Source organism: Pituophis catenifer, unplaced genomic scaffold, assembly GCF_029215685.1.
Source record: "Pituophis catenifer annectens isolate HBS135680 unplaced genomic scaffold, rPitCat1.0.hap2 SCAF_1, whole genome shotgun sequence".
Classification (NCBI taxonomy): Eukaryota; Metazoa; Chordata; class Lepidosauria; order Squamata; family Colubridae; genus Pituophis; species Pituophis catenifer.
Genome location: NW_027256881.1, coordinates 345,741,312 through 345,768,085, shown reverse-complemented (window position 1 = coordinate 345,768,085; position 26,774 = coordinate 345,741,312). Strand labels below are relative to the sequence as shown.

Here is a 26,774-nt window from a genome sequence, read left to right as displayed (position 1 = left end):
GTTTCGCTTCTCATCCCAGAAGCTTCTTCAGCTCTGACTGGATGGTGGGGGAGGGAAAGATACTGTCAACTCTGAAGTAAATCTGGCTGAAGCCATCTTGTGCTGCCTCATAGTTGCCACAAATTCTGAGGGAGAAGTGGTGGGGGAATAGATCGGCTTGCTAATAGTCAAAACAAAAAGTTTTCTTGTGGGAACCAAGGTTATCCCAACAGGCGGCAGTGAGCAAGCACCCTGCCAGCTATTCACATTGGACAATGTGACCGGTGACATCTGGTGAGGGAAATATTTTGGTCTTTTAACTAGGGAAAAACCGTGGGAACATTCAGAGTTGGTTTTCACTAGCTGTGTCGATATGATGTATCCAATAAACATGTTCTTTGAGGAATCTACCTGCCTCAGAGTTCTGATTTTAGCTAATACGTTACTCGGAACGCTGACAAGATACCTTTTAACGCAGTTTAGGATTGTATTGGATTTTTTGGCAGCTGCAGCACACTGCTGGCTCATATTTAAGTGATTATCCACTAGGGCTCCAAGATCCCTCTCAAAATAATCCAAGAATAATCTGAAATAGCTGGTGAGGTTATCTGACCCAATAATATTCATGCTGAAACAGGGACTCGAATTTGGGAATCTCCACTCTGTCATTTTCCAAAACTATCCTATGAGTCAGACCAAGGGACTTGATGGCGCCGAGTTAATGAGACAGCTTCTACATCTGAGGGTAAGGTGAACGGTCTCCTCAGTCTAATATCCATAACGCTGGGAAAGATGGAAAATCAGAAATGAGGAGGAGATAAGCCGCCTGGGGAAGCCAAGGGAAATCATCAAAGCCATAAAAAAGCGAGTTATAAATATTTTGGACATGTGATACAATAGTGCCGTGTTGGCACACGGTGGCACACGAAGCCATATCTGTGGGCACATGAGCCTTGCCCTAGCTCAGCTCCAGTCCTGATTTTCGGGCCTTCCGGTCCCACCAGAAGTCGGGAAACGGGCTGTTTCCAGCCTCCAGAGGGCCTCCGGGGGAATAGGGAAGGCTGTTTTCACCCTCCCCAGACTCCTGGGGAGGGCAAAAAATAGGCCTATCGGGCCCACCGTGCTATCATGTGCCAAAAGCATGGGGAGCATGAGGGGTCACATGTACATGCGCGGGGGGGCAGGGCGCAGGGGGCATTGAATTATGGGTGTGGGCACGTGCTCGCGTGATCCCCCCGTGCTCCCCCTGCTTTTGGCACACGACAGCAAAAAGGTTAGCCATCACTGCAATAGTGGGTTGCAAAACCTATTGCTACCGGTTCGCTGGTGCGTACACGCACGCAATACTTGTCCATGCGCAAAAGCATCCGGCGCGGGTGGACGGAGCTTCCTGCCGCCGCCGCTACCGGTTCGCCAATCTGGGTAGAACCGATAGCAACCCAGCAATGTAATGCGACACCCGGAAAAATACGGCATACTTCACTTAATCCTCCAAAGAAAGATTGAAGGCAAACGAGGTCCAGGCAGAAGAACATCATGGCTTCATAATCTAAGGAACTGGTTTGGACAAAACTCAACGGCGCTTTTTCATGCGGTTGTTGATAAAAAATAGAATCGCCAACATGATTGCCAACGTCCAATGACGGATATGGCACAAGGAGGGAAAGATGGAAGGAAGGAAACAGGACCAGTGGATGGACTTGAATGGCCATGGATGGATATTTGGAAATCTTGAAAGTTAGTAGAATCAACCCCAACTAGATGGCACTTCAACATCCGTCAAATAACCAAAGAATGAAACTCTCTTGGCTTCGTTCATCTCATTGCAAAATTGAGTTGACATGCAATCCTGGTGTTTTGTTGACGATGTTGTTGCAAAAGACACCAGGACTTTAATGAGCCAAACAGCGTCACAAGTTTGTTTTGTATTTTTGTACTGAAAATCAAACAAGATTTGTTTCCTGCATTAAGGCAAGGCTTACCTAAGAGATCTCTAAATTAACCACGATTAATTGCATTCACACAACTGTGCTTTTAACGTATCACAAGCCAAGAGCAATCAAATCACATTATGTCTACATGTGACGTGTGAATCCATTGCTTTTACCGTGACTTCTTTGCACAGCCCAGATAGAATCCTTAATGGAGAATTTCTGGAATAGACGTGGGAGGCGAACGCAACTGGAATTAGCATGAAATATATGGATATTAGGGGACGCAGTGGCTAAGACGCTGACCTTGTCGATCGAAAGGTCGGCAGTTCAGCGGTTCGAATCCCTAGTGCCCCATAATGGGGCGAGCTCCCATTATTTGTCCCAGCTTCTGCCAACCTAGCAGTTCGAAAGCACTTAAAAAATGCAAGTAGAAAAAGAGGGACTACCTTTGACGGGAAGATAACAGCGTTCCGTGCGCCTTTGGCATTTAGTCATGCTGGCCACATGACCATGGAGACAACTTCGGACAGCGCTGGCTCTTCAGCTTTGAAACAGATGAGCACTGCCCCCTAGAGTCGGGAACGACTAGCATATATGTGCAAGGGGAACCTTTACCTTTACCTGGATATTAAACTTTCCTCTGACAAGTGTGTGAACAGGAAACTTAGAAACATGTCAAGTTGTGATTTTTTTTTTTCCTAGTGGGTGTACGTTATTAAATTGGAACAAAACATTGCTTCAGTATTTGCGGCTTTTTGAACCAGTTATTTATAGAGGGGCCGCAATTTTGTGGGTGTTAAAAGCAGTGCTGGCGGGAACCCCAATTACACACACACAGTGCTTATTTTTGTCTTTCCTTTACTAGCTGGTAGTCTTTTTAACTTGCTTTAACTGCCAATTAGTCATAAATCATGACGATTGTAAAGCAGGCCATCACAACTGACCTGATTTTACAAGTTTGGTGTCAGTTAAGTGAATAGGATGGTTGAATTGTGAACCCCTTGTTGACTGGGGGCAGTTTTTGTCAAAAAGTGGAACCAAACGCCCATTTTGACAAAAATAAGAAATAGCAGTTCAGACTTATATACTACTTCACAGTGCTTTAAAGCCAGTGGTTAAATCTAAATTTTTTTACTACTGGTTCTGTGGGTGTGGTTTGGTGGCCATGGCAGGGGAAGGATATTGCAAAATCTCCATTCCCACCCCACTCTGAGGCCAGCCAGAGGTGGCATTTGCCAGTTCTCCGAACTACTCAAAATTTCCGCTACCGGTTCTCCAGAACCTGCTGGATTTCACCCGTTTACAGCCCTCTCTAAGCGACTTACGTCAGCCTATTGCCTCTAACAATCTGGGTCCTCATTTTACCGACCTTGGAAGGATGGAATAGAACAGAGCTGGAAGGGACCTTGGAGGTCTTCTAGTCCAGCCCCCTGCTCAAGCAGGAGCAGAAGGCTCAAGCGGAAGGCGGAGTCAATCTTGAGCCGGTCAGGATCGAACTCCTGACAGTGGGCAGTCAGTTTACAATACTGGTGTCAACCCTGAAGCTGACCTGACAGAAGCCATCTTGGAGTTTCAGTGTTGCCACACAGGAATGGAGGGGTAGGGAGGGGGGGGGATTACCGATGACCTCCCATCGACCCGTGCGCTCCCACAGAGAGGGCCTCCTCAGGGTGCCATCAGCCAAACAATGTAGGCTGGTGACCCCCTAGGGGGAGGGTCTTCTCTGTGGGGGCACCCACCCTCTGGAATCAGTTGCCCCCAGAGATAAGGAGAATCCAAGACCTCTGTGCCTTCTGCCGTGCCCTTAAAACCCACTTTTTCCAGCAAGCCGGGCTGGCTTAGGAAGAAATTTTTTAAAATTTTTAAATGTTTAATTGGTTTGTGGTTTTTTAAATTTTGGGCCAAATTTATATAGATTTTAATTGTTTTTAATATTTGTATTTCATGTTTTTAATTCTGGCTGTACACCGCCCTGAGTCCTCAGGGAGAAGGGCGGTATATTTATTATTTATTTATTTATTTATTAAATTTATATACCGCCCTATTCCTGAGGGACTCAGGGCGGTGAACAGCGAACGATAAAAAATACATGTAATACAAATGTTAATTAAACAAAAACCAATTAAAATATACTAAACACTCTGGTCCTAGATAATTCAAGACATCCCAGTTTAAAATAAAATCGAAAGCAATATAAAGGGAAAGTTAGGCCAGGCCGGCCTGCTGAAACAGGAATGTTTTGAGGGCACGGCGGAAAGTGCGCAGATCCGGAATCTTCTGTATCTCTGGGGGGAGCTCGTTCCAGATGGTGGGTGCCCCCACAGAAAAGGCTCTCCCCCTGGGGGCCGCCAGTTGACACTGTTTGGCTGACGGCACCCTGAGAAGTCCCCTCTATGGGAGCGTACTGGGCGGTGAGAGGCTAATGGTGGCAGAAGGCGGTCTCGTAAGTACCCCGGTCCTAAGCCATGGAGCGCTCTAAAGGTGGTAACTAAGACCTTGAAGCGCACCCGGAAGACCACAGGGAGCCAGTACAGCTTGCGCAGGAGGGGAGCCACATGGGAGCGCCATGCTGCTCCCATAACTACCCGCACGGCCGCATTCTGGACCAGCTGGAGCCTCCGGGTGCTCCTCAAGGGGAGCCCCATGTAGAGAGCATTACAGTAGTCCAGGCGTGAAGTGACGAGGGCATGAGTGACCGTATTTAACGAGTCCCGATCCAGAAAGGGACGCAACTGGCGAATCAGGCGAAAATTGGAAATAAAATAAAAAATAAATAAAATTAGAGATAGCTGGGGTTTTGTAGCCAAAATAAAATACTTTCTCTTGGGAACAAAGGAGATTCTCACACCTGGCCAGAGGAAGGAGTGATGACACCAGGCAATCAACCAGACAGCGCCTTGATTGGACCATGTGACTGATTGTTTGGTGTTGAGGGAATACTTTTAATTGCGTGAAAACGGCGGGAAACCTTCAGAGTCGGTTTTCACCAGCTTGTGCCATGTATCAAATAAAACTATTCTTTTGAGGAATCTACCTGCCTTGGAGATTAGCTTACTATGGATGTTACTTGAAACCCCGACAACTGGATTCTAACCCCTGCACCAGAGATCAAGAGAATAGACATACAGTGATAGAGAGAAGATATATAGATATATGGTAGATGATAGTCACTAAGTTTATATACTGTTTCACAGCCCCTCTCTAAGCAATTTAGAGTCAGCCTATTGCCCACTGACAATCTGGATCCTCATTTTACCGACCTCGGAAGGATGGAAGGCCGAGTCAACCCTGAACCGGTCAGGATCGAACTCCTGGCAGTGGGCAGAGTCAGCCTGCAATGCTGTATTCTAACCACGGCTCTTCACAAAAATGTCACAAATTGTGTCGTGATCACAGCAGGATGCTGTAAACTGGCATAAATGCAGGCCAGTTGCCGAGGGCCCAGAATGGCATCATGTGCCTACAAGGTGATACCAGCCTTTGGAACAAGAGTTCTAAATAACTTTTGGTGGGGGATCCAGAAGTGGTATTCAGCTGGTTCGGCCGAACCAGTAGTAGTGACCTGCAGGAGGGCCTTGCCCATTCACCCGGGCGCAATCCCATCCTATATTGCTGTGATTTTGATGCCGCACACAGGTGCAGATGGCACGCGCGAGCTCAATTCCCGTGTTGTTTTGACATCGCACGCATGCCGATGGTGCACACGCTCACATTTCCTGTCCTGGCCGAACAGGTGGTGACCTCTAGTGTGATCGGCGGATGCTAAGTAACGAGTCGTAACTCAAGGACTATCTGTATTGTACTCCCCCCACAACTTCGCTCCTCCTAACACAAGCTCTCGAGACGTTTCAACATAAACAGGAAGCCCGATCAGATATTCTTATATTTATTATTCCAGTGGTTCTAAATACATTGATTTGCACAACGATAACCTATTAGCGAAGAGGCTGTCCGGCTAGAAAGCCTCCGTCTCTCAAATCCCCAGATAAATGACTTTTGTTGATCATCCTTCCGCGTCTCGTCCAACCTTTCAAGAGAGCAAAACAGATTTCCCACATCTCGCCCCTCCCCCCTCAAAAAAACCCCTCTTCTTCCTCCTTTCCAAAATTTCTCCAAAGGAAAGAAAACCTGGCCATCTTTTTCCCCCCCTCACTTGCCTCCGTGATGTCAGATAAATATGGAGATGAGCCGTGTTTCGGGTGCGTTAAAATGGAAGCGTATTTTCTCAAGTTAACAACGGGCCGAGTGGGTTTTTCTGGCGTGTTGTGTGAAAAGAAACCCCTTCATCAAGGCTGAAAAAGTAGGCGTGGGAGACCTCTTTTTCTGATGATTGGAAAGGGGGAAGGAAAGAAGGGGGGGGGGAAAAGGAAACAGCCGCCATTCTCAGCCACAAGCACATCTAACCACCATGTTTCTGTTCTGTTGTTGTTGTTTTTTACACTAGTTAAAAGTTCATTTCGAGTCCCACAACAGCCATTTTTAAAATTTATTCTTTTTTTGTAAGATCTGGTGCGGTATTATTTCATTTGACCGGTTTACAATTTATCCAGGAAGTTATCCAGCGCGGGGATGCCTTCTTTCAGCCCTTTCCGCTTGCGTGTCTCGCTGACCACTTGGCAAGGACGGCTGGTGCTGTCGAAGGGATCCCCGGGGAGAATCTGCCAGTGATCGAAGACGCACTGCGGGAAAGCCTGGCCTCCGGTGTTGGATCTCAAGTCAGCCGTGAAACCTAAAGGCAGAAAAAGGTGTGGTGTGAAAGCAAGAAGAGAGTTCAAATGTTAAGAAAGGCGGAAGGTTTCCCTCCCCCCAGGACGAGGGCCATATTTGGTGTTGCCAACTCAAGTCCTGGACTTACGACCACCATTGAGCCCAAAATTTCTATTGCCAAATAAAGCAGTTACTAAGTGAGTTGTGCCACGACTGCAGGACATGGCAACTGTCACAAATACATGCCTGGTGGCCAAGTGCCCAAATTTTAATTACGTGGACCATGGTGGGAATGCTGCAATGGTCGTTAAGGGTGAAACCCAGTCGTAAGTCCCTTTTTTCAGTGCTTGGAATGGTCATTAAACAAATGGTTGTAAGTCGAGAACTATCTATATTTGCCTCTACCTGAAGTATCGTAGCTAAAGAGCACAAGGAAACGTCTCCCGTCATGGCTGCCAGTCTGCTAAGCTACGCATCTCAAGCTGTATATATATATATAATAGCAGCGATTTCGAGAGGGATCTTGGAGTCTTAGTGGACAATCAATTAAAATATGAGCCAGCCGTGTGCAGCGGCAGCCAAAAAAGCCAATGCAATCCTAAAATGCATTGAGGGATACATTCAAGATCAAGGGAGGTACTAATACCGCTCTATAAAGCCTTAGTAAGACCACACTTGGAATCCTAAATCCAGTTTTGGTCACCACACTATAAAAAAGATGTTGAGACGCCAGAAAAAGTGCAGAGAAGAGCAACTAGGATGATGAGGGGACTGGAGGCTAAAACACGAAGAACAGTTGCAGGAACAAGGCATGGCTAGTCTAATGAAGAGAAGGACCAGGGGTGACGTGATAGCAGTGTTCCAATATCTCAGGAGCTGCCATAGAGAGGAGGGGGGTCAAGCTATTCTCCAAAGCACCTGAAGGACAAAGCAGGAATAATGGATGGTAACTGATCAAGGAGAGCTTCAACCTAGAAATAAGGAGGAATTTTCTGACAGTGAGACCAATCAACCCATGGAACAGAAGTTGCCTTCGGAAGTTGTGGGAGCTTCATCACTGGAGGCTTTCAGGAAGAGATTGGACTGCCATTTGTCAAAAATGGTGTAGGGTTTCCTGCTTTTTGGGGGTGTTGGACTAGATGACCTCGAAGGTCCCTTCAAACTCTGTTATTCTATGCTGACAGCCTGACATCAGTAATTTGGGGGGAGGGAGCAGTGGGAGGTAGGGACGTAGAGAGGGAACTCAGGAATCAAAACTAATCAGCACCCTCTCATGGAGCCCACAAGGACTTGTTAACACCTGACTGGACATGGATAACCAGGGGGGGACTGTCCGGGACCAAGGGAAAGTTAATGGGATGTTTTGCGCCCGCAAATTTCAGATCTAGCTTTGCCTCTTCCGTAACCCCCTTGGCTTTAGTAAAGTATACATTTGACTAATCCCGAGCCAGGAGTCTTTCTTTTCTAACTGACCAAGTTGGGACGGTTGACATTCTGAGCCTAGAGGGAAAAGATCTATACTTACCAAAAGATTCGTTCACAGGCAGGTAGGCCTTGACCACAAACATGGGGGTTCCAGCCACCTGGGACTCTTCAAAAACGTGGCCTCGTTTCCTGTTCAGCACTCCATAAATGCCACCCACTACTTGTTCAGGGCACTGGGAGAAAACAAAGGTCTCCAGTAAGATTGGGGAAAAAACCTCTGGGCAGTTCCTAACTCATCCGGTCTCCTCCCTCCACACCTACCTGGATCTCCACCAGATAGATTGGCTCCATGAGGCGGGGCTGAGCTGTCAGCATGCAGGCGTAGAGGCACCGCCGGGCTGTGGGGATGATCTGGCCGCCGCCACGGTGGATGGCATCGGCGTGCAGGGTGACGTCGTGCACGTCAAAGCGTACTCCTCGCAGGTTCTCCTCGCAGAGGGCCCCCTGAAGAGAGCAGAAGAGGGGTGTCGAGACTCACAATCAAGACAATCAAGACAGCAAGGCTCTTACACATTTGCAGCGAAGAAAATGGGAGCGCGGTGGCTCACGGGGTTAGAACGCTGGGCTGATAATCAGCAGCCCATGTTCGAGACCCAAGTGCTCCTGTTTGAAGGGGTGAGCTCCCGTCCTTCGCTCCAGCTCCTGCACACATAGCAGCTCGAAAGCAGGAGACCACACATTGATAGATGGATACCACTTCTAGTAAACTATACCTTTCTCAATAAATGGAGTTAAGGATCGTTCTTATTTTTTTTATTAATCATATTTCTATGCCGCCCACTCTCCTAGGACTCTGGGCAGCTTACAATAATCGACAGTCGACTCTAAAAGTAGCAAATTTAGCAGAGATGGCTAAAATTTCAGCATATTTGAAGGACCACTCAAATGAGAGATATATTTTGGAATGGAGAAGATGGATTGACTATATTCAAATATCGGACTAAAAAGTTTCAAATAGCTTATGAATGAATAAAGAGATCTTCGAAAAGTAATTAAATTTAGTCATGTAAAAGGGGAGTTAAAGTACAAGAGGGAGATAGGATTCTATAGTTAGTTAGCATATGTTTGTATATGATTGTTAAATGCTATACCCTGTATTTTGCTCTGGGAAGTGGGGGGGGAGAGAGTTGGGGAGGGAGCAGGGAGGTGGGATGGGAAAATGTTTGTAAAACTTTTTAAAACTTTTCAATTAAAAAAAAAAAAAACAATCGACAGTATACTAAATAGCATATTGCCCCCTAACAATCTGGGTCCTCATTTTACCCACCTCGGAAGGATGGAAGGCTGAGTCAACCTTGAGCCGGTCAGATTTGATCCGCTGATCTAGCAGTCAGCTGAAGTAGCTGCAGTACAGCACTCTAACCACTGCGCCACCTCGGCTCTTACTTAGAGGTTCAAGCTGAGGCAGGCCTGACACTCATTTTACGGCTTAGCCACGAGGACTAGACTCACCTCCTTTGTGGCCCACTGGAAGCCGGCCACCACGCTGTCCTTGATCTCGTTGAGGTACTGCACCCCCTTGGTGATATCAGTTAAGATGTTGGGACCAGTGCCGTCTGGGCCGAAGCACCAGATCTTACGGGCTTCAGCCACGTCCCACTCATATTTCTCAGCCAGGTATCTGGCCCGCAGCTTCAGCTCCTGGCGGGCCGAGACATCCCCCTTGTCGATGTCTTCGGCCAGGCCATCCGGGAAGGGGCGGGCTTTCATGTACAGGCGGTTGTGTTTGTTGGGCGATTTGGAAAGGCACAACGTTCCCGACTCCTCGCTAACAGTCTCCCGGTAAGACACGACTGGATCGGATTTCTGCCAAGAACAATCGAAGCCATGAGAGAACAGACATTTTGAAAAGGAGTTATCTCGTTTGCAACACCCAGCAAGCAACTCGGGGCTCTTTCCTCAGCTGTTTCTGTCTGTCTCTTGATGTCCAACAGGTGTCAACTCTGAACTGTGGTTATGGGAGCGACGAGGCGCTCCCATGTGACCCCCCCCCCATCCTGCGCGAGCTGCACTGGCTCCCGGTGGTCTTCCGGGTGCGCTTCAAGGTTTTGGTTACCACCTTTAGAGCGCTCCATGGCTTAGGACCAGGGTATCTACGAGACCACCTTCTGCCACCAGTGGCCTCTCACCGACCAGTACGCTCCCATAGAGAGGGGCTCCTCAGGGTGCCGTCGGCCAAACAGTCGACTGGCGGCCTCCAGGGGGAGAGCCTTCTCTGTTGGGGCACCCGCCATCTGGAACGAGCTCCCCCCGGATATACGGAGGATCCCGGACCTGTGCGCTTTCCACCGTGCCATTAAAACATTTCTTTTCCAGCAGGCTGACCTGGCCTAACCTCTCTTTTAAACTTTTTAAACTTTTTAAAATTTCTAAATTTTAAATTTTGTCTTATGAATTTGGGGTTTTTAAATTTCGTTCTCTGAGCCAATTATTTAATTGTATTTTAACGGTTTTTTAACATTTCTATTATATGTATTTTATCTGGCTATTCACCGCCCTGAGTCCTTCGGGAGTAGGGCGGTATACAAACTTAATAAAAAATAATAAAAAATAATAAAATAAAAACTGAGCCTGGCTGAAGCCATCTTTGCTGCTTCATAGTTGCCACATAGTTTGGAAGGGGAGAAGTGCTCTCCCGTGGGAACCAAGGTCATCCCAACAGGTGGCAGCTGATAAGAGGAGAAGGCGTGACCAAGGAGCCCGCCAGCTGCTTTAATTGGACAGTGTGACTTGTGACACCCAGGGAGGGAAACTTTTATTATTTTAATTATGCAGAAACCGCAGGAAACTTTTTTAGAGTTGCGTTTTCCCTAGCTGTGCCGATATGATGCATCCAATAAATACGAGGACCGTTCCTGCCTTGGAGTTCTGATTTCTTCGGATGAATTACTCGGAACCCTGACAATACGAGAGACACACTCTGGGTCCCATCAATTAAAAGAGTGTCATCTTATGGGACCTAGGAAATGTGTCTTTGGTTCCAGCACCTGCCCTCTGGAACACCACAATCCTAAGATCAGGTCGCTTGCAACCCTTCTGGCCTTTGATCAAGTGCTAAAGACCTGGATATAAGATGAGCCACTGAGAGATTTCTTGGGTTTTTAAAAAATTCTTTGCTAATATTAATAAAACACTCAAGAGTCACGTTCAGAAGATGGGCAGGTGTATAAACCAAAGGCATACGAGATAATAAACAAGATCTACATATCATTCAACAGAGACAATACAAAGGAAACAAGAAACCACTTCTTCACCAGCAATCCAATCCAGATGAGCAGAGATTAACACCAAGATTAAGATTAGACCAACGATCAAAATGCAAACAATACACCAACTGCAAAACAAACAGTAAACAACAGTCTAATCAAGGAACTCCACTTCCCCCCCCGAAGAATACTCCCACTTAACAGGGCAAACCATTTGAATATAAATAGCATAACGAACCCCACTGCCTTCTAGCACTGATGATGTTACCTAGTTGGGTCAGGAAACGTTTGCAAGAAAACCACCAAGTTCAGAGAGCATTAAAAGACCCCACAGTTCAACCCTGAGCTATAAATATTCCCATCCTCTATTGGTATCGATTTCATAAATAGAGAGACCGGATGCAAATAGCTACCTTGATGGGAATGCAGGCGTGGTCCTCTTCCAGATCCTTCAGGCAGATCTCCAAATGCAGTTCTCCGGCTCCAGCTATGATGTGCTCTCCAGATTCCTCAATGATACACTAACGATCAGAAAAAGGAGGTAGAAAATGGAGATGCATCCATACCCTTTCCTAACGCAAGTACCCCACTTCCCAGTCACCAGACTAGGCCAGGAAGAGGGAACCAGGCTGCTGATCTTAAGTTCCTTTTTGTATTGTAGATTTTAGAAAGACCCGGCATGATCATACTCCACTCAGTATCAAGGATGCAGCTGTAGAGGTGGCCAACAGTATTAAGTATCTTGGTGTGCAAATATCTAACAATCTGACTGCACTAACAATCTCTCCACACATCATCCTTAAGTGTCCAAACAGCATATGCTTTTCCTGCATCAGATGAGGAGAGCACATCTTTCTCCTTTTTTTTTTTTTAGTTAGTTTATTGACTTTATATACATAAAAATATAGTAACATTTCTATTTAACATCGGATATGCAGTGTTTATACATAAATACATGATATGTACCTGGTGTCATTTGATGGAGTGTGTTTTAACAAACTGCATCCCTGTTTGGTTTTGTGGCAGCAGTGCCTCAGATAGAAAGTCCATACAGAGAGTGGTGAGGACAATGGAGAAGAACACAGGATACTACACCTGATCTTAGCCAAAAGGCCGAGAAGCGATGAACATAGAAAGCTCACTTCCCATTATTCAGGATGCTGCTTATAAGCCAGTGGTGGGATTCAAGTAATTTAACAACCGGTTCTCTGCCCTAATGATTTCCTCCAACAACCAGTTTACTAAACTGCTCAGAAAATTAACAACCGGTTCTCCCGAAGTGGTGCGAACTGGCTGAATCCCACCACTGTTATAAGCGCGATGTGCTTCAAGCTCAAAGCATTGTTAGAGACCCCACACACCCACTTCAGAGTCTGTTTCTCTTGCTCCCCTCCGGGAGGAGGCTTCGAAGTATTTCTAGCAGGACTACCAGATTCTGTAACAGCTTCCCTATGCCATCCGTCTGGTAAACTTGCAAGATTTGCTTCTCTCGCCATGTACATGTATACATCCGAACTAGATTGTGTTGTTTCTGTGTCTCATATATGTGGGTATATGCATAATTTTGTATATTTATTTATTTCGTCATGTTTACGTAGTGTATATTGGAGGTGGAGACCCTTTGAGAGCTGTATGCAAAAAATTTTTGTTTTAATGTATGTTGATTAGTGTACATTCAAACTGACAATAAAGTTATTCTATTCTATTTCTATTCTATTCCTATTCTCTCTATTCTATTCTATTCTATCCTATCCTTATTATCTATTTTTCTCTTCTCTCTTCTTCTCTTCTCTTCTTATTCTATTCTATGATTGTTAAGTTGAGGACTAATCGAGCAAACTTGCTTGGTTCAAAGATGCCCATGAAGAATAAGTAATATTTCTTGTGATAAAACTGTGTAATAAGTGGGATATTAAATTGGAAAGTTTAAAATACTGTGATTTGATAAAAAGGGTCAAATAATTAAGATATTGATAAAATTGTGTTTTATAAATTTTAACAAAATGGAGTTGTATTGAAATTGAACTTGATAATTCTGGTGATAAAACTGTTAAGGTATATAATTAGAATAAGAGACTAGAATATTGTTAACAATTGGATATTGATGAGATATAGATACAAAGATAATGAGTTAAAATTTAATTTGAAGCTAAAACTGTATTGATATATTAGATTTGTTTAGATGAAAATGTTAGAATTTTATGTTTAAATTTGTTTTTTGTTTTTTTTCTGTTTTAAACTTTTAAAAGATGTAATGGAAAAGTGGAATAGAGCGTGTTAAAAGAATGTAAGCATGTTAACCATCTATGACCGGATCGAAACTCTGTTCTTGAAAGTTATATTTTGTTTATGTTTGGAAAAAAATAAAAAAAAATATTTACAAAAAAAAAAAAAAGATGCCCATGCTAAGATGCTGCAAACCATCTCCAGGTGGATCCACCCCCACCTCACCTGCACCATGGGGTCAGACTTGGCCAATCTCTTCAAGCCCTCGACCAGTTTGGGCAGGTCAGCCGGGTTCTTGGCCTCCACGGCCACACGCACGACGGGGCTGACGCTGAACTTCATGACACGCATGTTGTGGGCGTGTTCGAAGGTGGTGATGGTGCCCGTCTTGACCAGGAACTGGTCGACGCCAACCAGGCCTACGATGTTACCGCAAGGCACGTCTTCAATGGGCTCCACGTAGCGGCCCATCATGAGGATGGTTCTGGAGGGAGAGAAGAGCAGGAGAGATAGGGTGAGCCACAGCCCGGGTGTTGGAGAAAGCTAAGGACCAGCGGTTTCTGGCAGAAGAGGCCAGAAGTTGGGGGTTTTCTGAAATTTCCCCCAATTTTTAAATACTGACCAATTCCCTATTTACCATGTAAAATTGGGTTTCCTTCTCTTTTCCCCACAACCCTGCGAGGTGGGACAAGCCAAGAGTGACTGGTTCCCAGCTAGGGAGCAACTAGAACTCAGTGTCTCCTGGTGATTGATCTAGTCACCCAGCCAGGTCTCTTGGCTAAGGCAGGACTAGAACTCACCGTCTTCTGGTGATTGGCCCAGTTACCCAGCCAACTAGAACTCCTCGTCTCCTGGTGATTGGCCCAAAGTCACCCAGCCAGTTTCCTCAGCTAAGGCAGGACTAGAACTCACTGTCTTCTGGTGATTGGCCGTTACCCAACCAGCTTTCATGCCTAAGGCAGGACTAGAACTCCTCGTCTCCTGGTGATTGGCCCAGTCATGCAGCCAGTTTTCTCGGCTAAGGCAGGACTAGAACTCACCGTCTTCTGGTGATTGGCCGTTACCCAGCCAGCTTTCATGCCTAAGGCATAACTAGAACTCCTCGTCTCCTAGTGATTGGCCCAAAGTCACCCAGCCAGCTTTCATGATTAAGGCGGGACCAGAACTCACCGTCTTCTGGTGATTGGCCCAGTTACCCAGCCAACTAGAACTCCTCGTCTCCTGGTGATTGGCCCAGTTACCCAACCAGCTTTCATGCCTAAGGCAGGACTAGAACTCCTCGTCTCCTGGTGATTGGCCCAGTCATCCAGCCAGTTTTCTTGGCTAAGGCAGGACTAGAACTCAACATCTCCTGGTGATTGGCCCAAAGTCAACCAGCCGATTTTGATACCTAAGGAAGGACTAGAACTCACTGTCACCTGCTGACTGGCCGGAGTCACCCAGCCGGCTTTCATGCCTACTAAGGTGGGACTAGAGCTCATTGTCTCCTAGCTTCCGTCCCACTGCCTTAACCACTAGGCCAGAGGTGGGCAATTGTGGCTCTTTTACAACCTGTGGACTTCAACTCCCAGAATTCCTGAGACAGCCAAGCTGTCTCAGGAATTCTGGGAGTTGAAGTCCACAGGTTGTAAAAGAGCCACAATTGCCCACCCCTGCACTAGGCCAACCTCCTAACCCACCCAAGAGTATGCCGATTTCACAGAGAAGGAAAAGAGGGAATAAAGGCCATTTCCCCCCCCACACAGCCGGCACCCGACCCCTTCCCCGCTCCAAGACTGACCTCTGGATGGGCTTCAGGTAGAGATCTTCTTTCTTTCCTGGCGTGTAGTTTGGTCCCATGATTCTGCATTTGAGGCCAGTGGACACAACTCCCGAAAACACTCGGCCGAAGGCGTAGAAACGGCCCTTGTCAGAGGTGGGTACCATCTTGGAGATGTACATCATCAGGGGTCCTTTGGGGTCACAATTCTTAATGCCTAAAAGAAGGGGGGAGGGAAAAGACGTGCTTGATGCTCCTGTGGAGAACTGTTGTGGTCCACCAGCGGCCTAAGGAGCTGGCAGCAGAGTCGGACAGTGAGGAGGTTGGCGAGGAACATGGGCCAGTCCTGGAGTCTGGGGAAGGCTCGGACGATGGGCTCTGCGTCGGAGGCAGAGATGGGGCCAGGGCCATCTGGGAGTTATGTGCAGCCTCCAGAGTCTGATATCAGCGAGGAACAGGGGGAGCCTGTTCCCAGTGCGCACATGCACAGAGCTGCCATAAGGCAAGAACAGTTAAGACAAAAAGGGTGACTCAGGAGTAAGGCTTGGAGATGTTTGGCCCCTCCAAAAGACATAAAGGAAGAGCAAAGAGACATGAGCCTTTGCAGGAAGCAACTGTTGTTTAAAATTCTGCAGCTCCATTTTTTACTCTGTGTGTCCTTGCGAAGCTAATTGCCAATTAGGTCTTTGGCAGCGTGTCAAGGGAGATAAAGATGGGTGCTTATCAGCCTTATCCTGAAGGATTGTGGCAGACTTCTGTCGGACTCTACAACTATTTGTGACTCGTCTGTGAATGAACAGAATTCACAGCCGTTGAAATAAAAAGAGGGTTTGGGGGACTAACTGTGTGCTTTTTACTGTCTCAGGAAGCCTAGGTCAGAACAAGAATTTCTCTTGGGGGGGGGGAGAGAGGACGGGGAGAAGGACCACCTACCCATGGCAGCCTCATCATCGGGGGGACCTTCATAGAGCAGCTCGCAGCGGTATTTCTGAGCGGTGACCGGAGAAGGCAGATGGATGGTGATCATTTGCAGCAAAGCTTCTCCTGCAGGGAGCCAGCGTCGCATCACAGCCTACCAGGGGAAACCATGGAGTCAAAAGTTGTGGGGGGAAAAAAGGCCCCAGGCCCATCAGCTGCCTACATCAGGAAGGTTCAAGCCCCTCCCACCCTCCAAGGGATCCTCAAACAATCAGAATAGAGCTGGAAGGGACTTTGGAGGTCATCTAGTCCAACCTCCCCCCCACCAACCCAAGTAGGAGACCCTGCATCATTTCCGACAGATGGCAGTCCAATCTCTTCTTGAAAATTTCCACGGATGAAGCTGCCACAACTTCCGAAGGCAACTTCTGTTGTTCTCACTGTCAGGGAATTTCTCCTTATTTCTAGGTTGAATCTCTCTCCTTGTTGAGTTTCCATCCATTGTTCCTTGTCTGATTTTCGGGTGCTTTGGAGAATAGCTTGACTCCTTCCTCTCTGTGGCAGCCCCCCAAATATTGGAACGCTGCTATCGTGTCTCCCCTGGTCCTTCTCTTCACTAGACTAGCCATGCTCAGTTCCTGCAACCGTTCATCGTATGTTTTAGCCTTCAGTCCCCTAATCATCCTGACTGCTCTTCTCTGCACTCTTTCTAGTCTCAACATCTTTTTTTATAGCGTGGTGACCGAAACTGGATGCAGTACTCTTAGGTGTAGTCCTACTATTAGTTGTGTCTGACTACTAATGACCCCATGGACCACAGCACATCAAGGCCCCCCCCCCCCCCCCGTGCTCCAAATTCATGTTCAATATACATGAATGACACTATCTATCCATTTCATCTTCTGCTGTCCCTTTCTCCTTTTGCCTTCCCTCTTTTCCCAACATCAGGGGCTTCTCCAAGGAGATTTCTCTTCTCATTAGGTGGCCGAATTATTTGAGCTTCAGCTTCAGGATCTGTCCTTCCAAAGGACGGTCAGGGTTGATTTCCTTTAGGATCGACCGATCGGATCTCCTTGCAGTCCAAGAGTGCTCTCAAGAGTCTTCTCTAACAAAGGCAGCACAACGACTGGGTGTGGTGCCCAGTCAGTTTCAATCAGAATAGAAGGGACCTGGAAGGGACCTTGGAGGTCTTCTAGTCCAACCCCCTGCTCAAACAAGAGACGCTCTACCATTTCAGACAGGTGACTGTCCAGTCTCTTCTTAAAAACCTCCAGTGATGAAGCATCCACAACTTCTGGTGGCAAGCTGTTCCACTGATTAATTGTCCTCACTGTTAGGCAGTTTCTCCTTAATTCCAGATTGCTTCTCTCCTTGATTAGTTTCCATCCGTTGCTTCTTCTCCTGCCTTCAGGTGCTTTGGAGAATAAATTGACCCCCTCTTCTTTGGGGAAGACTGCTATCACGCCCCCCCAAAGTCCTTTTTTTTCCTAGACTAGCCTAACCCAAATCCTCCAATCGTTTTTCATGTTTCAGTCTCCATCATCTTAGTTGCTTTTCTTCGCACTTTTTCCCAAAGCCTCAACATCTTTCTTGTGATGTGTTGACCAAAACTGGATGCAATTATTCCAGATGTGGCCTTACTAAAGCTTTATAAAGCGGTAGTAAGACTTCATGTGATTTTGATTCTATGCCTCTGTTTATACCACCAAGGATTGTATTAGGTTTTTTTTTTGCTGAAGCAGTTTGTTAAGCCATGTCTCTTTTTTTCAGTCAGGGGGTGAGCTGCAGGGAACGTGAAGGAAGAATTCTTCCTAGAAGGGGAGGGGGAACAAAAGGTGGCAACCCCAGTCCCCAACCTTGTCGTGTTCAGGTTCTCCTGACTGGGGAGGAGGGAAGGGGGGGTGGACTAGAAGACCTTCAAGTCCCCTTACAGCTTTATTCTATTCTTTAAAAAAAAAAATTCTAAATCTCATTAAATCACACCCTGGGGTCCCTGCGCGTTTTCCTTTAAAACGTGGCCCATTCTGAACAGAACTGGCGGATTTGTTTCAGACTCTTTAAAAAAAATTGCTTCCTTTCCCACCTCTCCCCGCCCCGCCAAAATCATACGTCGTCACGAGGCGCCCGTTTTGCCTCACCTTCAGCAGAGGCTTGCCTTCCTTTCCTTTGTCTTCGCTGTCCAGCTTAATGTCCAGCTTCTCGATCAGTTTGCCCGTTTCTTCCTTCTTGAAGTTCATGATTGCATCGAATACCTTCGGAGACAAAGGTCGTGTGACAGAAAGGTCAAATCTCCAGCAGGGGCAGCGAGCAAATAAGGGAGGGGGTGATCTGCTGGCAGTCTTGCTTCTTCTAACTGAGGGTGGTCCCCAATAGCCCCCCCCATCCTTGGCCCCGGTACCAGGCCGCAGCCTGTTGGGAACTGGCCCACACAAGCAGCTGTTCTGACCCAACTCCCCATATATGACAAATCCTCTGAAGTGAACTCAAAAGATTCCTTTATTAGGAGCGCCAGCAGCCCCAGCAAAAAGTTCCTCTCTCACCGCAAGCTAACAAGTCCGTCCGTCTGGGAGATATAGTATAGTTGTCTGCCACATCTATTCATCTCCCCCATCCTGCGTTTTATCCCCAGAGCTAGGATGGGGCTTTCCTAGCAGCGGTGGCTCTTCCATCCCAAGGACCAGCCCATAGATTTCCACTGCTCTCCTCTCCTCTGCCTATCAGTGCGCCAGGCACTGGACCCAGCTGTTCCTCCTCTTCCTCATCAGCTACCTCCAGGCCTGGGGGCTGTTGATTCTCCATCTGAGAGCTGACGGACGGGCCAGGCTCCATCTCCATCTCTTTCTCTCTGCCAGTTCCATTCCCACTTCCCCCTCGGAGCTCTCAGGTTGCCTTGTTGCTGACCATGACTCCCACACCTTCTCCTCCGATTCTGCTGCTGGAGGGGCTGGTGGACAACAGGCCACAACAGCGGCAGGCAAGTGCATAAAGCAGATATGTATGTACACTTTCCGAAAGGCCCTGAAGACTTATTTATTCCAACAAGCTGGCCTAGCTTAAATGGTTTTAATGGGGTTTTAAAATTTTCGATTTTATTGATTCGGGTTTTAAATTGGGAACTTTTCGATTTTGCAGATTTGGGATTTTAAATTGGAAATGCCGATGATTTAATTTATTTTAGTTTTTTCTTAACTTTTGTACTATATGTGTTTTAAGTTTGGCTGTCCACCGCCCTGAGTCCCCTTGGGGAGAAGGGCGGTATATAAATTGAATTAAAATAAATAAAATAAAATAAAATACACAAAGCAGCCCTCCTGAGCTCCTTTTTCGCTGGAAGAGGCACTGGGGCTCGGTCCTTCACTGTTTCCAGGGCAGCCCCCTCCCCACCCCCCCGGGCCAGATCAAAGCACCCTGCGGGCCAGATGCGCCCCCCACTTGGAGTCCAAAGGGCTCAATTCAGCCAAGAGAGACATTCCGCTTCCCCCCACCCCCAACCTGAGTATCTTTCTAGACTCATTCTACTTTGTGTCAGATATTGCAAAATTTCTTCAAGCATAAAAACGTCAGGTCAAAGTGAAGAAATATTTTCGTCATCATGCACAGGTAGCAGAGGCAAGGCATCTTGAGCATCGGAGTGGGGTCTAATTTGGGGTTGGCCGAGAAAACTACGGGAGGGAGCGGGGGTGCTTACCTTGAAGATGGGGTCTAGGATCAGCTGGCAGAAAGTCCTTGGCAGTTTCTTTCCATCGGGGTTGGTTGCAGACTTGCTGAACTTGCCAGTCGCCGGGTCAAAATACCTGTTTGAAAGGAGAGGGGAAAAAAAATAAGAGACAGAAGGTTTACGTTTTGTCAAGACTCCCCCGTTTTAAGTAAGCTCCTCAAGGAGGAAGAGTGGCAGAACCTGGGGGCGGTGTAAAGATTTATTTAATATTGTTAACGCACCTCGTGCAACAAAATTAAATGCCATCTTCACTGTAGATTATACAGTAGTGGCCAAAATTGTGGAAACCTTTTGGGAAGAGTGTATTTTTTGAGGTTTGATGGCTAATAACACTACTTTTTTTTGGAGTAGTACCATAAAAATTACCGTATTTTTCGGAATATAAGACGCACCTTTTTCCCCTCTAAAAGAGGGTGAAAATTTAGGTGCATCTTATACACCGAATGCAGCCCCGCCCGCCCACTGTCCCCCATCCTTTGGCCTCTGCATCGCAGCAGGCACCTCCTTGCAAGCAAACAGAAAAAAATTGGTGGAAACTTAACCGAAGGTGGCATTTCTAAATTTTTGAAGAGGTATAAGGAGACTCAGTCACTACAAAACCACACTGGTAAAGGCAGGAAAAGGTGCACAACAGCAAGTGATGATAGAAGAATTAAGAGACTGGGCCTAGGTGACAGAAGAAAATCATCTGGGTGGATACAAGATGAAATGGTACAATGCAATGTCAAGTTGAGTGCAAGGACTGTTCGGCACAGGCTGCAGGAATTTGGCCTAAAATCTCGAATTCCATGAAAAAAAGCCACTTTTCTCTCTCAAACAAAGGTTGAAACACATTACATTCTTGATTAAATTATCTTTCCATTGATAATTTTTAGTATTACTCCAAAAATTATTGCTGAGCACATTGTAAGCCGCCCTGAGTCTTCGGAGAAGGGCGGCATATAAATCAAATTAAAAAAAAGAAAGAAAGAAAAGTGCTGTAATTAGCCATCAAACTTCAAAAATACACTTTTCCCAAAAGGTTTCCACAATTTTGGAATGTGTGAAAACACACTTCCTTCACATTCCATACAATGGAATTGAAAACCCCCCGATATTGCATTAATATTGCACAATGCAGTAGAATTCAATATAGTTACTACTCTGGGATAGAAGCTGTTTTTCAGCCTATTTGTCTTTGTTTTTATTGTCCTGTACCGTCTGCCAGATGGTAATAGTTCAAAAAAAAAAAAAAAAAAAAAAGGATGCCCAGGATGAGATGGATCCTTAAGAATGTTTTGAACTTTCTTAAGGCAGCGGGAGCTATAAAGCTCTTCCGAGGAGGGGAGAGGGCAAGCAATGATCCTCTAAGCAATAATGTTAACCCTCTGGAGCATTGTCCTATCTGCCACTGTGCAATTGGCAAACCATACAAAGGTAAAGGTTCCCCTCGCAAATATGTGCTAGTCGTTCCCAACTCTAGGGGGCGTTGCTCATCTCCGTTTCAAAGCCAAAGAGCCAGCGCTGTCCGAAGACGTCTCCGTGGTCATGTGGCCGGCATGACTAAACGCCAAAGGCGCACGGAACGCTGTTCCCTTCCCACCAAAGGTGGTCCCTATTTTTCTACTTGCATTTTTTACCTGCTTTTGAACTGCTAGGTTGGCAGAAGCTGGGACAAGTAACGGGAGCTCACCCCATTACGCGGCACTAGGGATTCGAACCGCCAAACTGCCGAACTTTCGATCGACAAGCTCAGCGTCTTAGCCACTGTGTCACACGGGTGCAGTAAATTAGAATACTGATGCAACGGTAGAAGGTCACCAGCAGTTTTTCATTCAGTTGTTTCCTGAGAAGTCTCAGGTAGTATAATCTCTGCTGGGTCCTTTTGACCAGTGCTGCAATGTGAGCGCCCCAGGGGATCCCAAGAGGGATCTGCCTCGAATCCCTCTGTAGCTACAAGTGAAAGAAGTCCCAACCTCCCCTGAATGCTGTTGACCCTTATTTAATTCTAATGGGGTGCTGTCTTGAACTGAGAAGATTGCTATGCCTGGGCTGTTTTAGCAATACATCAGCTTAATTGAATCTTCAGTGGTCTTTCAGACATGACATTGCAGAGAAGAGCAACGAAGATGGTTAGGGGACTGGAGGCTAAAACATATGAAGAACAGTTGCTGGAACTGGGTCTGTCTAGTTTAATGAAAAGGATCAGGGCATGATAGCAGTCTTCCAGTATTTGAGGGGCTGCCACAAAGAAGAGGGAGTCAAACTATTCTCCAAAGCACGAGAAGGCAGGACAAGAAACAACCGATGGAAACTAATGAAGAAGAGAAGCAACTTAGAACTAAGGGGAAATTGAGTTTAACTAAAGAGTGATAAAGCCAATCAGAAAACAACAGAATAGCACAATTGGGACCTTAGAGATCTTCTAGTCAAACCCCATGCTCAGGCAGGAAACCCTACACCACTTCAGACAAATGGTTGTCCGATCTCTTCTTAAAAACATCCAGTGTTGGAGCATTCACAACTTCTGGAGACAAGTTGTTCCACTGATAAATTGTTCTGTTAGGAAATTTCTCAGTAACAATGAATTGTACATCGTACTTTCCCAACCTTGTGGTCCTTTCAACTCCCAGAATTCCCCAGTCAGCCATGCAGGCTAGAGAATTCTGGGAGTTGAGGTTCACATGTCTTAAAAGTTGCAAAATCCCTGAAACAAAAGAGAATAATCCAGTTCTTTAATGATACATTTTCATTTGCGGCATCTTTGCAGTTAATAAAAGGATTCCCTTCCTCTAGTTCCTTAATGCACCGAGAAAACCTTGAGGTCAAACCCTAAAGGGGCTTTTGAGAGGAAACTGGACTTTCTGGTTTTTCTATGAAGACATTTTGAGTTTTGCTTCTCATCCTAGAAGCTTCTTCAGCTCTGACTGGATGGCGGGGAACAGGAAGGATTTATAACAGCTGGTCATTTGCATTATTTTTGGAGAATCGATGAGAAAATTGGAGGTTTGTCTGTGTCCTCAGGGTCACCTGACTGGTGCAAATGGGTGCAAATGGGTGGGGAGCCTTCTTGGAAGTGCTGAAAGGACTGTGTTGTAGACTGGAGATAGATTTATTTATTTATTTATTGGTTTGATTTATATGCCGCCCTTTTCCGGAGACTCAGGGTGGTTTACAATGCGTTAAGCAATAGCCTTCATATTTTGGATATACCTGCTTAGTAGGGCTTTCGCCCCCCCCCAAGCGGTGTTCTTTTTTATACAAAGTCATCTTATTGCCCCCACAATCTGGGTCCTCATTTTACCTACCTAGGAAGGATGGAAGGCTGAGTCAACCTGGAGCGTTGTGAGATTTGAACTTGCAGTAATTGCAGGCAGCTGGTGTTACTTAACAGTGCTTTAATCTGCTGCGCTACCAAGGCTCATGATGTCTTTTTTTTTTTTTAAATTTGATTTATATGCCGCCCTTCTCCGGAGACTCAGGGCGGCTTACAATGTGCTAAGCAATAGCCTTCATATTTTTGTATATTTATATAAAGCCAGCTTATTGCCCCCACAACTGGGTCCTCAATTTACCTACTTTAGAAAGGATGGAAGGCTGAGTCAACCTTGAGCCTGGCGAGATTCGAACCTGCAGTAATTGCAGGCAGCTGGTGTTAATAACAGGGTGCTTTAGACCACTGTACTACCAAGGCTCTTGTCTTATCATGAGGGTTCTCCAAGTGGCCTAAAGGACTCTAAAATAATGCAAATGACCAGCTGTCTGCAAGGAGTATAAATCCTTCCATTCCCCACCATCCAGTCAGAGATGAAGAAGCTTCTTGGATGAGAAGTGAAACGTCTTCAAAGAAAAAACAGTTGCCTCTTGAAAAAAAGCACCTTTGGGACAACCATGGCCTGGATGACGGAGAATCTCCACAGACTTGAAGTCAAATGTGGGCGTTCTCATCTCCTGCACGAACGCAGCCGGTCAACAATGAAGTCTTCTAGCCGTGTTACGTGGAGATCCTCATTTGCACAATCCTAAATTACCCACCTGTCGCCCCAGAGTTTCTTCATCATGTCCTCCACCTTTTTGGCACGGTCGGCGGAGTTCAGCTGCCCTTCGCCTTTGGCTGCAAACTTGGCCACGTACATCTCGGCAAACTGCTTCAGCGTGAAAGCCCAGCCGTGCAGGCCGGAGCCAAAGCCGACTGTGCCGAGGACTGGATCGATCTAGGGGAGGAAGAACAGGCAAGAGAATTTAATCCACCTGAGACTCTGTGGTGTGTTCCCTAGAAGGGCACGATTTGTAGGGTCCCTCCTCCCTCTGGGGGGAGCTCGTTCCACTATCTGGAACGAGCTCCCCCCAGAGATACGGAGGATCCCGGATCTGCGCACTTTCCGCCGTGCTTTTAAGACTCTCCTATTCCAGCAAGCCGGCCTGGCCTAATTTTCTCCCGTTTTAAAATTCTTTTAAATTGAAATTTTAATCTGTTTTAAATTATTGGGATTTTTAATTGTCTCGGGCTAAATTATTTAATCTGGTTTTAATTATGTTTTTTAACTTTTGTATCTAGGTATTTTATTTTGTGCCTGTTCACCGCCCTGAGTCCTTCGGGAGTAGGGCGGTATATAAATCTAATAAAACTGAAACTGAAACTGGGGCTCTCTCAACTTCATTGTTTTCTTGCAGGCGTTTCATTACCCACCTAGGTAACAGCATCAGTGTTAGTCAGAAGTTCAGAGAGCACCAAGGACCCCCAATCTCAACTCTACGCTACAAATATTCTCCTTTATTTTCATGATTTCCTTTGCTGTTCTCTAAGAGGAAAGACTATGTTAGTGAGGCAGTTGCCAAGTGTCCAGAATGCAGAGGTGACTGCATTTTGCAAATGGTGACTACAGAGATCACCATTGAAACTTTGGAACTGAGCTGCCACTACCATTTCAGGGGGTCATCCTGACTCTGAACAGTTGCTAAGCAACCTGTCGTAAATTAAGGAATACCCGTGGAGTGACTTCTAAACACGTACACCCCGATACCCTCCAGATAGACTGGGCTAAAAATTGCTGATGGTGTGCACAAACATCTGTTCCACCACCTAGTAGAAATTATGTCCCTTGTAAGCAGCCTAAATTATTTGAATCCATCTAGGGCCGTGATAGCGAACCTGTGGCACACGGAGCCAGATTAGTGGGCACACCAGCTCAGCTCTGGGGCGCATGCGCATGCCGGCCAGCTGATTTTCGGGCCTTCTGGGCCCACCAGAAGTAGGGAAACAGGCTGTTTCCTGCCTCTGGAGGGCCTGGGGGCGGGGTGGGGAAGGCCCGTTTTTCTTTCTTGCCTGGTTCCAGATCCTCTCTGTGTATCTGGGAAGGGCGAAAACAGCCTTTCCCACTCCCTTGGAGGCCCTACAGAGGCTGAAAGGGCCCATTTCCCGACTCCCGGTGGGACAGGAAGTGATGTTTTTTCCTGTCCCCAGCCTCCAGAGACTCCTAGAGAGGCTCCTAGAGACTCCTAGAGAGGTTCTGGAGGCTGCGGACAGCAAAAAATGTCACTTCTTGTCCCACCGAGACTTGGGAAATGGGCCCTTTCAGCCTCCGTAGGGCCTCCAAGGGAGTGGGAAAGGCTGTTTTCGCCCTTCCCAGATACACAGAGAGGATCTGGAACCAGGCAAGAAAGAAAAACGGGCCTACCAGGGCATCATGTGCCAGGAGCGGGGGGAGGGGGTTGCGCACGCATGCGCATAGGCACGTGCGCATGCGACCCTCCCCCACCCACCCCTCTCCTGGCACGCGATGGCAAAAAGGTTAGCCATCACTGATCTAGGGTAAGGATGGGGAACAATGGCCCCTTTATGACTTGGAGACTGCTGGCTGAGGAATTCTGGGAGTTGAAGTCCACAAGCCATAAAGGGACCATGGTCCCCTACCCTCTGATCTTGGGAAAGAAAAATTTTGCACTGCCTTCCGATATCAACATGTCCATTCAGATTTTCTTCAAAATGTCACTGCTCGTTGGAAACTCTTACCATGATGTTGCCCATGGGGCCGGTCTCGCCCTCCCCGTAGGTGGAGATGATGACGTTGACGTTCTCCACAATGCGCTGGAAGGTCTGGTACAGCTCCTCGGGCTGCAGTTGCAGCTCCAGCAGAGCCCGGTCCATCTTGTTCATCATCAAAACGGGCTTGATCCTCTCAGCAATAGCCTGGCGCAGGACAGTCTCGGTCTGGACACACACCCCTGTAGAGGAAAAAGAGGAAGCTCAGTTTGTCTTCCATAAGTGTTGTCACTTCTATCACTTTGGCAGAGCCATATAGAGAATAGGAACATTCTACATTAGGGGTGTCCAACTTCGGCAATTTTAAGATCTGTCGACTTCAACTTCCAGAATTCTTGGCGTTGAAGTCCACAAGTCTTAAACTGGGAACTTAGAATTCTGGGAGTTAGCCCAGAAGTCTTAAAGCCTTTTGGATTTGAAGTCCACAAATCTTAAAGTAGGAATTCAGAATTCGGGGAGTTGGAGTCCAGAAGTCTTTAAAGTCATGAGGAGTTGAAGTCCACAGGTCTTAAAGTGGGAATTTAGAATTCAGGAAGTTGAAGTCCAGAAGTCTCAAAGTCTTGTGGATTTGAAGTCCAGAAGCCTTAAAATCCACAAAGTGGGAATTTATTTATTTATAAAATTTGTATGCCGCCCTATCTCCAAGGACTCAGGGCAGCTCACACAACAATCGACCAACAACTGTTAAAATCAACAAATATACACAAAAAATATAAAAAGTTTTTAATTTTTTTTTTTTTAATTTAAAATATACTACTCCATCAGTCCAGGCTGGGGGACATAAATAGCCAGGTTTTCAATTCACGGTGGAAGGTGCGAA

At 46.5% G+C, this 26,774-nt stretch overlaps 1 protein-coding gene across 1 annotated transcript in view; it reads right to left on the bottom strand.

Moving 5' to 3' along the window:
* Positions 1 to 5,783: 5,783 nt before the first annotated feature.
* Positions 5,784 to 26,774, bottom strand: part of EEF2 (eukaryotic translation elongation factor 2) — a 30,203-nt gene continuing 9,212 nt past the window's right edge. Inside the window, exons 4-15 of the mRNA XM_070944707.1 lie at positions 25,925 to 26,136; positions 23,947 to 24,125; positions 19,903 to 20,008; positions 18,353 to 18,466; positions 16,230 to 16,368; positions 15,318 to 15,513; positions 13,763 to 14,021; positions 11,725 to 11,832; positions 9,558 to 9,911; positions 8,367 to 8,549; positions 8,146 to 8,278; positions 5,784 to 6,642 (exon numbers count right to left, since the gene is read on the bottom strand). Coding sequence (XP_070800808.1) covers positions 6,449 to 6,642; positions 8,146 to 8,278; positions 8,367 to 8,549; positions 9,558 to 9,911; positions 11,725 to 11,832; positions 13,763 to 14,021; positions 15,318 to 15,513; positions 16,230 to 16,368; positions 18,353 to 18,466; positions 19,903 to 20,008; positions 23,947 to 24,125; positions 25,925 to 26,136 — 2,177 coding nt within the window. The 3' untranslated portion in view covers positions 5,784 to 6,448. The remainder of the gene's footprint in view (positions 6,643 to 8,145; positions 8,279 to 8,366; positions 8,550 to 9,557; positions 9,912 to 11,724; positions 11,833 to 13,762; positions 14,022 to 15,317; positions 15,514 to 16,229; positions 16,369 to 18,352; positions 18,467 to 19,902; positions 20,009 to 23,946; positions 24,126 to 25,924; positions 26,137 to 26,774) is intronic.